The 13,605-nt window shown below is 41.9% G+C and overlaps 1 protein-coding gene across 2 annotated transcripts; it reads left to right on the top strand.

Annotated features, from left to right (window-relative positions):
- Window positions 1-1,421: 1,421 nt before the first annotated feature.
- ndufv3 (NADH:ubiquinone oxidoreductase subunit V3) lies at window positions 1,422-13,490 on the top strand. Of its 2 annotated transcripts, XM_085435008.1 has the most exons (4): window positions 1,431-1,669; window positions 4,785-4,890; window positions 8,604-9,635; window positions 13,199-13,490. In XM_085435008.1, the coding sequence occupies exons 1-4, from the start codon at window positions 1,625-1,627 to the stop codon at window positions 13,363-13,365; spliced, it is 1,350 nt and encodes a 449-aa protein (XP_085291134.1). In that variant the 5' UTR covers window positions 1,431-1,624; the 3' UTR covers window positions 13,366-13,490. The 2 variants fall into 2 exon arrangements, with proteins under 2 accessions (XP_085291133.1, XP_085291134.1); XM_085435007.1 differs by lacking the exon at window positions 13,199-13,490 and having other exon boundaries at window positions 1,422-1,669; window positions 8,604-13,192.
- Window positions 13,491-13,605: the final 115 nt, after the last annotated feature.

Genomic DNA, 13,605 nt, shown 5'->3' with positions numbered 1-13,605 from the left:
GTCATCAAAAGAAATATCTTTTGCCATTGATTATGTTAACTGGCCAGGTCAGTGACATGATTGGGTATAAAAAGAGCAGCTAATGCATAATTTATGGTCCCAGAAACACGTCTGTCTACATACATGTTCTAACAGCAAGAGCAAGCTGTTCACCCACTTCAGATGTGCTCCCATGAAAGCCTTTAAGATCCTAATTGTACATCGCTGGGAGCAGATGTAAAACTAAATACAGCAAGAAAAGCATAGACAGCATCTGTCGTGGACATTTTTTCATTACAATTTCATTACAGTCAGTTTCACTTCAGCTCTCCAGGTACTTTTGTATATCTTCCCTCTTCACTGCCCTGGCTGCTTACTTTGTACAGCACAAGCAACAGTGGCCCACAGACTATTCATACAAATTGTCATATACAGATAACATTGTAGCAACATTTAGTCCTATTGAAATTCTTAGATGCGTGTCCCCCAACTTTACATGAACATATATAAAGTAAACAGGTATATTAAAGAAAAAATAATAATACTAAAATTAAAAATGTAATAAAAATACTAAAAGTGTTAAAAATTATGGAGAATTTAAAAACAAATAGTTTAGCATTTACAGTTTGTGCAAAACTGTGCAGTGAGCATTCAAAGTGGCATTGTTTAAAGTGACAGTGTGTAGAGTCCAGTAACTGTAGTGAGTGTGTACAACACAGTAAAGCACTGTGTTGTACGGATACACAGTGGCTGTGGTGCTCATGCTCAGATTTAGGTTTTATCAAGTCTGGCAGAGATGAATTTGTATTTAAGCTGATGATGCTTAGATTAATTCACTGAACTCCAGCTGTACACTGTCAAGTGTAAAGACAGTATAAACTGTATAGTGTCAGTGTGGGGGATGAAACTGCTGACATCTTGTTAAATTCAGTTGTTTAAGGACACAGAGAGCAGCAGGTCAGCAGATTACAGCATGTGCATAAAGAAAATCTACAGAAGCCCACAATAGAAATTGCTGGGAGTCGATCCTTCTCCCTATGTGGAGCCATTACAGCCAGTGTTAGGGTTTTCTGACCTGCTGAATCCTACTTGGAAATGCAGCTGGAAACCTGTGTGCTTATTGCAGCAAACACAGCAGTCTCCTCTCTGTGTGTTTTACTTTATAAACTGATTTATTGTAAAGAGCAGCACGATTGTTAACAGAGGGAGAATCCATTACAGTCACAGCTTGTTGTCTTTAACAGTCTCAATATTTTTGTTTGTTGTTTGTGTGGATTTCTCCGAAATTTGTGTTGAGTTATTCACAGTCACAGTATAATAAGCAGTTGTGACCACAGCCAAATTGGCCAGCAGGTGTCACTGTGGAGATGGGTTTCATCTCCACGGGGATAGATGGAGGCAGGTGATCCGCTGTGGCGCCGCCACAAGAGTGAGTCTCGCTTATTTACACGAGGAGAAGCCTCCAAATGTCTGTACTGACACAACCTAAATCACTATATAGTAAAAGTAAAAAGAAGGCCTATCGAATCACGTCGCTTTTAAATCCTTTAAAATCAAAACATTGTTTTTCAAAGTTCCATTGGTATCACGGAACTCTTGTATTTAAGCCCAGTTTCCGACCGGAGAATAATATTGGGAACACGAAATGGCGACTTTCTTGTTTCGCATAGGACGATTGGGTCCTCTCAAGGTAACAAGAACTGTACTAGCCCTCAGTGTTTTACTGTATCGGTGTCGTGTTTAGTTGTACTAGTACAGATACAACACTTGGACTCAGTCACATCAACGCTGGCGTCTGTAGTACAGACCAGACGGCAACTGTCGGAACAGGACAGGCCAACCGCAGCACCGACACATGACCCTGAAACTGTCACAGTTACAGGTCACATCGTTTGTTCCTGTTGTTATTGGAAAGAGGCGAACCACTTTGAAAAAGGGGAAATAAATGATCTCTGTGCTCTGATAGTTTAAGCCGGTTTTTATCACGGTTAGGACTGATTTTTTTCTTAGGGGGGATGGATTGCACAGCATACAGGCACAAAACTGAATTGTTGGTGGCTGATGGCTCCTGTCAGATGATGATGATGATGGTCCTCACGTACTTTTTGTCCCTTGGTCCAAAATGTGAACATCGGCATCCTTTATGTGCAGGTGTACAACTGAGTCTTACGCTGTGGTGGCTCTTCCATGTTGTGGGATGGCTGTTTGGTTTCTCCTTTGTAGAGGTCCCAGCATTCCCTGCTGCACTTGACTGTATACATGTTTTATACATGTTTTTAGCTTGTGTTTGGGAGTGTTGGCCTTGGGACCGACTTTTAGAACCCTTCCCAGGCGTGTCAGCCCCAACTCACACCTTTCCTCGGTGACTTGATAAAATAGGTGATAAACGAACATAATAAAGCTAAAATGTCTTCACAGTCTGATTTTATGAATAGATGAATTTACTCATCAGGCATAACATTATGATCATTGACATGTGAAGTAAAATTTTGATTTGCTGACCTGATTTGGAATATATTTGGGAGTAAGTGGACATTTTCTCCCCAAGGATCATGTGTTAGAAGCAGGAAGAAACGGGGAAGCATGAGGATTTGACTGTTTGATAAGGGCCAAAGTGGGATGGCTAGACGACGGGGTCAGAGCATCTCCTAGTGTGACGGCAATGTGATGCTTTGGGTAAAGTTCTGCTGGGAAAACGTGAATCTTTGTGGGTATTCTCTGATGGCCGAGGTAATGCATGCTGCCACGGAGCAAAAAGGTTCAGAAATGGTTCATGGTTCACAACAATGATTTTGAGGCGCTCACTTGCAATTTCATTGTTCTTGACAATGACAATAAATAAATAAATACTAAATACTAAATACTTGGCCTCCAAATCCCAAGATCTCAGTTCAGTCGAGCATCTGTGAGACGTGTAGGACAAAAAAGTCAGATCTATGGAGGTCCCAGCTCGAAGCTTACAGGACCTGAAGGATCTGACATGTTGGTGCCAGATTCCACTGCGCACCATCAGGAGTCTGGTGTAGTCCATGCCTCGGCCTGAAGTCAGGGTTGTTTTGGCAGCTGAAGGAGGACCAACACTATGTTAGGAAGATGATTATAATGTTACAGTTGATCAGTCTAAGTAAGAGCGCTCAAAACGAGCAGTGTGTACAGTTTAGGTCAGAAGTTTATATACGCTCATCACTGGGCATGAATGTCACGCTAATTTGACTTGTTCTTTTTTCCAGGGTGGAATGATTGTACAGCATATATCTTTAATGGCTTTAAAGTTTGAATTTATTTTGGATTTTCCATACACAGTCAAAAATATACATACTGGCTTGAATATATGCAAACACTGACACCTCAACCAGATGCTTTTGGTAGTCACCAGTAAACCTCTGGCATAATTCTGGCTGGTTATATGACCAATCTTTCTGGTACAATTGGTAGAGTTTATTTAAATTGGTTGGATTCCTGGGATGGATCCAACTTTTAAGTGTAGTCCACAAATTTTCAATAAGGTTGAAGTTGGGATCTTTGGGAAGGACATTCAGTAAGGCTGCGTTCACACTGCAGGCGAAAGCGCATCAAATCCGATTTTTTTTTTTTTTTTTTTTTTTTGTGACCCTATTCGACCCATCTATCCGATCATGGTGTGACAGTGTGAACGGCACAAATCCAATCTGGGTCACTTTCGTATGTGGTCCTGAATCCGATACATATCTGATGTTTTAGAAAGCGACTGCTGTTTGATGGTCATGTCGCATTAAATCCGTCTTTTACGTCACTGACACAAGACAGACGCCAATTATCAGCTCCGGAGAAGACATCACGAACGCTTCCTGGCCATCCAGCGTAGATGTCAGTGAAACTGTTGGGAAGACAGCGTTGGAGAAACGTGAACATTTTATTTGTACTGTATAATCTGCAGATTCTGACAGAAATCTGCAGCTATCCTTTGAAGCACCGCTCCTCTAAAACAGCAATAAGGATCATTATTAGGTTATTTACATTATTATGTCAATAACAAAATAACTTAAAGCAAAAATTGGAAAACGTAAAGTCTGAAGTCTTTACATTAAGGCCATCAGTCAAACATGCTGTTGTTCTGGGTCTAAACAGAGCGCGTTGTGTGTGACGTCTTCTTTTGCGCATGCGGCCGCTTTGAGCGTTCACACTAGAGCGCGTTTGCTGTCGCATTTTATTTGTAGTGTGAACGAGCAGACAAAAAAATCGGATTTGGTCAAAAAATCTGAATTGAGCATTAAGACCTGCAGAGTGAACGTAGCCTCAGTGTGATGTTAGCCTGCTCTATCCATTCTAAAAACACTTTTGATGTGTGTTAAGGATCATAGTTTATTCAGATGTGTTGCAGCAGGGACACATTTAAACGTTTCAGGACTCCGGCCCTCGAGGGCTGCAGTTTGACACCCGTGCCCTAGTGTGTCCAAGTTTCAGGTGGTTTGAGGTGAAGTCGGAGAATTTGGAGGTAGACCAGAGGTTTCTTAATAGGTCAGCACCCTCTCAGACCATGACAATGTAAAACTCACTTCATGGTGGACAGTGTTGATGGTGTTCAGGCAGTTTCCTCTTCGTGGCAGACTTTAAAATTGGTCAGATAAATAAATGCTTAGTGGTGGTGGATGCAAAAATGGTGCAGATAGACTTAAAGTGACTATAAAGAAGTTAATGTGTGTCAGGTCTTTTCAGACAGGATTAAGAAAATAGGACACTGCGAGAACCAGTGAAATGATCACAAAAACGAGCCTGAATGTGTGGTTCTGTACTCTCACTGGACAATGTTTTGTTCTCTTCTGCAGCGTCTCCAGTTGGAGAACTTGGGAATCCTGAGGACTTCTCCAGCTGCTTCGTTCTGCACCAAGACTGAAAAACCAGCAAAACCTGGGAAGAAGACCAAGAGTGCAGGCAAGAAAAAGACCTTTGGGTTCTGTTAACTGCTTTACGCTGTGGCTTTTTAAGTTGTGCTGGGTGGTTGCTTTTGTTCATTCATACAATAATGCATATGTGCATGATGAGTATATGTGTACTTTCAGTTATGATGCCTTTAAAGCGTAACATGCACCTCTTTCCACAGTGAAGCTAATGTGCCATATGGTCAAAGGAGCTTGCAAAGAAAAGCGTCTGGACTTCTTTAAGTTGCTTGAAGACGTTTCACCTCTCATCCGAGAAGCTTCTTCAGTTCTAAGGTCAAATGGTGGAGAGTCCCAGATATAAACCTAGTGGGAGTTTCCCCCCACAGAGGGACAAAAGGACCCCCTGATGATCCTCTAATCGCCTGAGCCAAGGTGTGAAACTGGGTGTGGGTCCCAATCAGCCAGAGTTTCGGGTGAAGGAGCTTCTCGGATGAGAGGTGAAACGTCTTCAAGTAACTCAAAGAGGTCCAGACTAGGGCTGCCACAAACGATTATTTTGATAGTCGACTAGTCACCGATTATTTTTGCGATTAGTCGACTAATCAGATCATCATCCATTGGACGTAAAACTACAGCTTATTGCACCAGCAGCATCTGCTCTTATATAACTATCATTAGCTTACAGCTTTAAGTGTTTAAGGTCTGTGCTAACTAAAAATAAAGACAAGATGATAGTTTATTAAATTTTAATGAAATTTGCAGATTGTTTCGGTGAAGTTTAATAAACTCCTTGCTATCTAAAATATACCCCAGAATATGCTCCAGAATATACCCCAGTGTCCTGGGGTATATTCTGGAGCATCTCACACTTCTGATAATCAGCTGTCTGCTTGACGTTTATTCAGCTGTGTAAAAACTATAACTTTAATCTCAGACAAACTGATTTACTCAGGAACAAATAAAATACTAAAAAAAAAGCCAAACAATAACATTTTAAGTTATCTAAGTGACTCATATATATTTAACCTGAGTAGCGAAATTCAATTCAATTCAATTCAATTTTATTTATATAGCGCCAAATCACAACAAAAGTCGCCTCAAGGCGCTTCATAGATACAGAGAAAAACCCAACAATCATATGACCCCCTATGAGCAAGCACTTTGGCGACAGTGGGAAGGAAAAACTCCCTTTTAACAGGAAGAAACCTCCGGCAGAACCAGGCTCAGGGAGGGGCGGCCATCTGCTGCGACCGGTTGGGGTGAGAGAAGGAAGACAGGATAAAGACATGCTGTGGAAGAGAGACAGAGGTTAATAACAGATATGATTCAATGCAGAGAGGTCTATTAATACATAGTGAGTGAGAAAGGTGACTGGAAAGGAAAAACTCAATGCATCATGGGAATCCCCCGGCAGCCTACATCTATTGCAGCATAACAAAGGGAGGATTCAGGGTCACCTGGTCCAGCCCTAACTATATGCTTTAGAAAAAAGGAAAGTTTTAAGCCTAATCTTAAAAGTAGAGATAGTGTCTGTCTCCTGAATCCAAACTGGAAGCTGGTTCCACAGAAGAGGGGCCTGAAAACTGAAGGCTCTGCCTCCCATTCTACTTTTAAATACTCTAGGAACAACAAGTAGGCCTGCAGAGCGAGAGCGGAGCGCTCTAATAGGGTGATATGGTACTACAAGGTCATTAAGATAAGATGGGGCCTGATTATTTAAGACCTTGTATGTGAGGAGCAGGATTTTGAATTCAATTCTGGATTTAACAGGAAGCCAATGAAGGGAAGCCAAAACAGGAGAAATCTGCTCTCTCTTTCTAGTCCCTGTCAGGACTCTTGCTGCAGCATTTTGGATTAGCTGAAGGCTTTTCAGGGAGTTTTTTGGACATCCTGATAATAATGAATTACAGTAGTCCAGCCTGGAAGTAATAAATGCATGAACTAGTTTTTCAGCGTCACTCTGAGACAGGATATTTCTAATTTTAGAGATGTTGCGCAAATGGAAGAAAGCAGTCTTACATATTTGTTTAATATGTGCGTTGAAGGACATGTCCTGGTCAAAAATGACTCCAAGGTTCCTCACAGTGTTACTGGAGGCCAAGGTAATGCCATCCAGAGTAAGAATCTGCTTAGATACCATATTTCTAAGCTTTTCAGGGCCGAGTACAATAACCTCAGTTTTATCTGAATTAAGAAGCAGAAAGTTAGCGGCCATCCAGGTCTTTATGTCTTTAAGACATTCCTGCAGTTTAACTAATTGGTGTGTGTTATCTGGCTTCATGGACAGATAGAGCTGAACGGTGGGTTTGAAAACGATTAGCTGGGAGTCCGGTGTTCTCACGGCTCTAGTGACCTAGCCCCCGGCTCGCTAACGAGCTAGTGGGTAACAGATGTCTCCGAAAACGTCGGAGCGCTTTTGAAAATATGTGGTGTCCTGATAAACTGAGCAGATATTTGAGGTTTACACAGCTACATTCTCGCCTGAAAATATGTTAAACGTTTATTTTGTGACCCAGAAAGAATAATAAGAGTAACATTAAAACTAACTAGCTGCCGCCATTGTTGGAAACTGCGCTGGGCTGCGCTATGAATTCTGGGACACAGCTGCTTCTTCTTCTTCTTCGGGGTTTAACGGCAGCTGGCATCCTTGTATATGCAATGCTGCCATCTTCTGTTTCAGTCCGTTATTACACTCTTAAATCCTGCCACTTATTCCTGCGTCTTTTGTGATCTTACAAAGCTTCAAACGACGCTTCGACTATTAAATCAGTCGTCGACGATTTTGATAGTCGACGTAATCGTGACTAGTCGACAAATCGTGGCAGCCCTAGTCCAGACGCTTTTCTTTGCAAGCTCCTTTGACTACGATGACCTGGATGACTGAGAACCTTCACAGACAATGTGCCATATGATTTTTACATTTTAGAGCATGTGGTACATTTGAATCATTTTAATTGAATTCACTAGAAGTCTGTAAGGGAGAAAGCTGCTGCTGTTTTACTCTGTGACATGTTGTTAGTTTTGTGGTCCTTCTGTCTAATAGCAATTTTCTAAATTTGTACGACGCTATTCTGAATGATCTTAAACATGTTATTTCTTGATAATCAAAATTCCCCATCTCCTATTTTAGTGTAGAGATGCAGACTTTGGGTCGTCCCTCTTCTCTTCAGTGTTCATGCCCGTTTTAATGTTGTGGAGCTTGAAGCCCTAAAAATCCAGTATTTGTTTGCAGCACGTACCTGCTTAGAGATTCTCTTAATTCTGATTCTTTTGATGATACCATGAACTGCAGCTGACGCGATTTCAAAGTCTCCATAATTTTACGTTATACTGAAATCGTTCCACAGTTTGCAGAGGCAGTTTTTAGAAGTTGGTGATCATCTGTTCATCTTTGCTTCTTTAGAAATTCGACCTCATTAAGATGCTCTCTTCAATCATGTCACTGACCTGTTGCCTGTTAAACTAATCGGTTACAAAATATTTTCCCTGCCATTTCTTTTTTCAGTAACACTTTTCAAAAAAGCTTATATTGTTCATAAAATTGTAAGATGTGTCAGAAAACATCAAATGTTTAAACGATGTTCTGTTACGTATACAATAGGTTTGTGAGGTAACAGTTCCGGATTCTGGGATTGGGGAAGTACATTTGACTCGAAGTGGGATTTAAAAGTATCTAAGAGGAGTTGTGAATGCACACCCACAAATCAAATTGAATATATTATTTTATTATTTAACTGTTCATGTTATATTTACCATTTTCTTCAGCAACAGAGGCTCCAGATGAGAGAGCAAACCTGTTAGCCTACAAGACAGCAGTTGCCTTCCCAGTTAGACTTTCAGGGCCTGGATGTTTCCCAGCACAGTCTGTGGATGGAACGGGACCAGCGGTTGTCTCCACTGCAGAAAGCATTGTAGCTGCACAAGCCATCACTCCTGTTACTGCTGCCAGTGAGCAAGTAGCTGCTGAACCAGCAGCCGACTCCGATTCAGACTCTACCGACTCCGATTCAGACTCTACCGACTCCGATTCGGACTCTGACTCTGAGGATGAGAAGAAGAAAGAAATCAAGGGCTTTGCACCAGAGGCAGAACCCCAGAGGATCACAGTCACAGGAGTAAAGGCAGGCACTATCGAAGCTCAGAATGAATATGGGGCTCCTATCACACCTGGTGTAGAAACACCAGCACCCTTAGGAGCAGCTCAAGCTACAGTGACTGTACCCAGTGTTGGTTTTGAGAAGCTGGTGAAGTCAGGCCCAGAAATCATCACTCGAGAGGTGACTGGGTCTGACGTTTCAGCCAAAACTGCTGCAGGAGTGACAAAAGATGCTGCATTTCCTGTTGATGCTCAAATAGAAGCCATTGGTGAGGCTCTAAAAGACCCAAGGTCTTCCTCTGCTGAAGCTGCTCCTGTGGCTGGAGGCGAAGCTGCTGAAGCTGGAGCAGAAGACGCCCGTCCTGCTGAAGCTGTTGACGCTGCTGCTGAAGCTGGAGCAGAAGACGCCCGTCCTGCTGAAGCTGTTGACGCTGCTGCTGAAGCTGGAGCAGAAGACGCCCGTCCTGCTGAAGCTGTTGACGCTGCTGCTGAAGCTGGAGCAGAAGACGCCCGTCCTGCTGAAGCTGTTGACGCTGCTGCTGAAGCTGGAGCAGAAGACGCCCGTCCTGCTGAAGTTGCTGCTGCGGCTGAAGCTTCAGTCTGTGCAGGGAGCACCGAGGAGCAGATGGACCTTGCTCCTATTGTAACTGAAACTGCAGGAGAGGAACTGCAGACAGAGGCCACAGCTGAACACTCTAAGGGTACACACTACACTACCCTGACCCTTAAATCTTTACCTCCCTCTCTTTTTATTTATGGCTCTTCTAGAAATGACCATTGTTTTTCTGCCTGTGCCTCCAAACACAGTCTGAGTGCTGTTGCTCTGTTAACCAGGCGGCAGCTTCCCTCACATGTAACAGTTCATGTTGTATTTTAAAAGTATCGTCCGTGTTTTCTATTTAATGGCCTCCTTTAAGCGTCTCTAGGTGTTGGTTTTATTATCAGAATGCTACTATGTTTAGCACCGTTTGTCCAAGACAAATTTCCCATGTGGGACAAGAGGATAAGAATAAACATTATTAACTTAGAAGTTACAGCAACTAAAGCAATATCTCTGATCCCAACATAAATAAGGGAGATGCAGTAGTTTAAACTTGTCTGTAATATTAGAGAGTACTTTGGGATATGCAACTTGTTTTTCTCTGACAAACCCCAAAACACTGGCAACAATGATGTTCAGGTTAAAGACAAACGTCGGAGGTTTGTTGTTCCTGACATTAGAATATGCCAACTTTACACTGATGTTGATTGTTTTAAGTTCCCTGAAAGTTCTGCTCATCCACATAAGAGAACTGAAAAAGTAAACGGGATGAAAACCTCTATGGAGGTCATCTTTGCAGATTGAACTGCTTGCCAATTTAGTGCTGGCAAACAATAACGGGACTAGAAAGTAGACTGAAATCATCTCAGGAACATACTGTAGGCACATGAAAACTGGCACAATATCATGTTTGTGACAGAAACAAGCTTCATTGAGTTTTCTTCGTTCTTTCTGGGATCGATTATATTGGAGTGCATGATGCCAGATAGTGTTTTCTGCAGCTCCTGACCCCTCCCACACCCTCTAGTCACAGAATGGCTAAAATGCTTATTTCCTGCTAATAACATTGAAGCGATCATATAGTGGACATATAGGGAACACAGGTTGAGCTGATTTCAGTTGTGCTACAGTGGTTACTGTACTCTAATGTGGAACACTTCTTTTTTTTCTTTTTTTAATATACACTGCCGGTCAAACGTTTTAGAGCACCACAGTTCTTCCAGTTGTTTGTTGCAGTTCAAGTCATTCAGGTCCAATGAACAGCTTGAAAATGTACAAAGGTAAGTGGTGAACTGCCAGAGGTTTACAAAAAAAAAGTTACCCAAAACTGTAAAATAATGTACAGAATTATACACAAAGGCCTTTTTCAGGGAACACAACATAGGTTAACAATTTAAGGCTGTTGTGCAGCAAAGGAGGTTGATCAAGCCTTGAAAGCTGCTGCTACTAATTCCTACAGGTGTTCCAACCTTTCTGGATTACTTCCCCCTCTGCCTGCATAAAAGCAGTGTTGGAACACACTGTGGTACCATACCCTCGTGAGCATCAGTTGAACTGTATTGTACTGCTGAAAGTAGAGTGTTGCTACAAAAATAGCGAGAAACGGGCAGTTAAAAATGGAAGAGAGATGGACCATCATAACACTTAAAAATTTCTTCTACAGAGAAACTGCAAAGAAAGTCCAGGTGTCAGTGAGTAGTTTCTTTCACCATCCAAAGGCTCAGAAACAAACTGTGACAGGAAGAGGTCTGCAGACCCAAAGACACAACTGAATCAGAGGACAAGTTTCTGAGAGTTAACAGCTTGTGTGATGGCGGCTCACGGGACAACAGCTCAATAGTAGTCGTAGTAAGCCCCAAACCCCATCGAGCTGGTTTGGGATGAACTGGAGAGAAGAGTGGAAGCAAAGCAACCTACAGGTGCGACATTTATGGGAACTTCTGCAACAGATATTGGAAGAACTTTGTGAAGAATATTTGATTTCTATTGTAGAGAGAATGCCACGGGTGTGTGCTGCTGTTATATCTGCCAAAGTGGCTACTTTGAGTCAAAAGTTTAGAATACATTTTACTCTGTAAATTGATTCTATGATTTGTTTTTTAACTCAAATTGCTCATTTGTACCGTTGTTTCATTTCAGAGTGACATTGAACTGCATAATTTCCACTGAAAATTGGGATGTTCTAAAACTGTTGACCGGTAGTGTATATCACGAGGTGGAATCTTTTAACTTCCTGTTAATCATGATAGAATCATTTTAAATTGGAATAAGTAGTTCTTCTCCAGTTGTGCTTTCTACTGTACACACTGTGGGTCGATGCTTGTAGAGCTTTTGGGCTCTTTTCATCCATACTCTGTTATGCTACTGTTGGAGGATTTACTTGACTTGTATACTCAAACTGAAGTTAATTGTTGTGGAGGATCAAGGGCAAAGGTGTATGTGATTAAAGGTTTGTCATCAGATGAACTTACTTCTTGCATACTGCTACACTAAACCTGCTTGTGCAGTCTTCCTTTTGACTTTGTGACCAACTGAACTCTTTCACAGTTTGAGTGTTCTTGTCCTAGGACTGCTAACAGTGTCTGTTTTCCCTCACAGAGTAGTTGACTGCTATTTTCTCATGTTAACGTCTGTTCACATGGGCTCATTTGCACCCTTATCTTTGTGTGTATGGAATGTGAGTTACAGGTGCCTGAGGTAATGTTGAGGTCACAGATCATTAACCCTGGTGCATCAGTGGCTCATGATTGTAGTGTAGATGAATATACTGCTCTTCCCTAACAGCAGCTGGACGAGGAGAAGCTGGGAGTGGCTGCAGTTGGTGGGAGTACTCCAGGAATCAGGATTGCAGGCCCTTTTTTAAAAACTGAGTCCCAAAAAAGAAGAGTTCAAATCCTTTCAGATGATCCAACTACACAGCTGTTAGATGTGTTTGAAGTTGGAAGTGTCCCACACATCCCAAGACTGTATTCCTGCTTCCTGAAGTAACCTTCCTTCCCCACTCCTCACCTTGCACCACTTGTTTATTTCACATTTTGAAATCTTAGCTTTTGGTTTATCTGGAATCATATTCGTTAAGTGTAGGTGGAAAAAAGTTTTTAATGTGTTTTCATTTAAAAAAGAAAAACAAAACTTTACTGTCACAGCATGCTGGCAGATTTACAGGAAATCCCTCTCTCTTGTATCTCTGTTTACGAGTAACATAGCGCTGTGCGGGTGTCAGACATCCCCCCCCCCCCCCTTTTTTTTTTTGGACTTGTTCCATTTCTTTTCTTACCTCTGCAGTATCACTCTTTCTCTATGATGGGCTGTTTTACTCTCTGGAAACATGTTTTTCTTGACATCCTTTTTCCAGTCACAAACATGATCCTTGATGCTCCTTATGCTAGTGTCTCCATACTCCATTGGGGGTTGCTGCCACTGTAAAATGTGGCCACAAACCTCCTTGGGTTGGCATGAGTAATGTGGAAATGTGCAGTCCCCTCAAAAAACTCTTACAAAACTGCATCTTTGTTCTCATTTTTAGAAATTATCAAATGTGGTGTGATGAATCCCTTCAAGCAGCAGTTACTACTTTAAAATCAGTAACAGGGACACAGGACTAAACCTAGTACTGCATTAACTGACCTGGTTTTATTTCTGTTCCCAGACAAGACATTTTGTAAAGCTCACCCTTCTACCAGTTTTCTTACATCTTTCTTTCCCTCCCCCTCCTTACTGCAGAAGCTGCAGCTGTGCCTTCGGAGCCAGAAGAACTGTTTGATAACAGCACTTACAAAAACTACCAGCACCACAGCTACAACCCCTACACATTTGCAGACCTGGATATGCAGATGGCCAAGTTTCGTCTCCCTCAGCCCTCCTCTGGCAAGCCTTCACCCAGGCACTAAAAAGAGCTGATATGACCATAAGTTATGGCTTAAAGATGACAGTGATGGCAGTGTCTCTTTTTTCATTGTCCCCCTACTTCTGTTGTTTTTAAAGTAAATCATTAAAGTCCACACATAAGAATTGAGGTCTGTTTTTTGCCTGACTTGGTTGTTTTGTCTTGTATAAAGCAATTGGTGTATAAAGAAATGGGAAAGATCAAACAGTTCTTTTATCGTGCTTTTCTGCCTTAGGGGCATCAT

Source organism: Copadichromis virginalis, linkage group LG16, assembly GCF_057382275.1.
Source record: "Copadichromis virginalis isolate Kocher_CV1m ecotype Utaka linkage group LG16, C_Virginalis_male_GT1.1, whole genome shotgun sequence".
Classification (NCBI taxonomy): domain Eukaryota; kingdom Metazoa; phylum Chordata; class Actinopteri; order Cichliformes; family Cichlidae; genus Copadichromis; species Copadichromis virginalis.
Note: the sequence above shows the minus strand (reverse complement) of the source record. Positions and strands in the feature narration are given on the sequence as shown.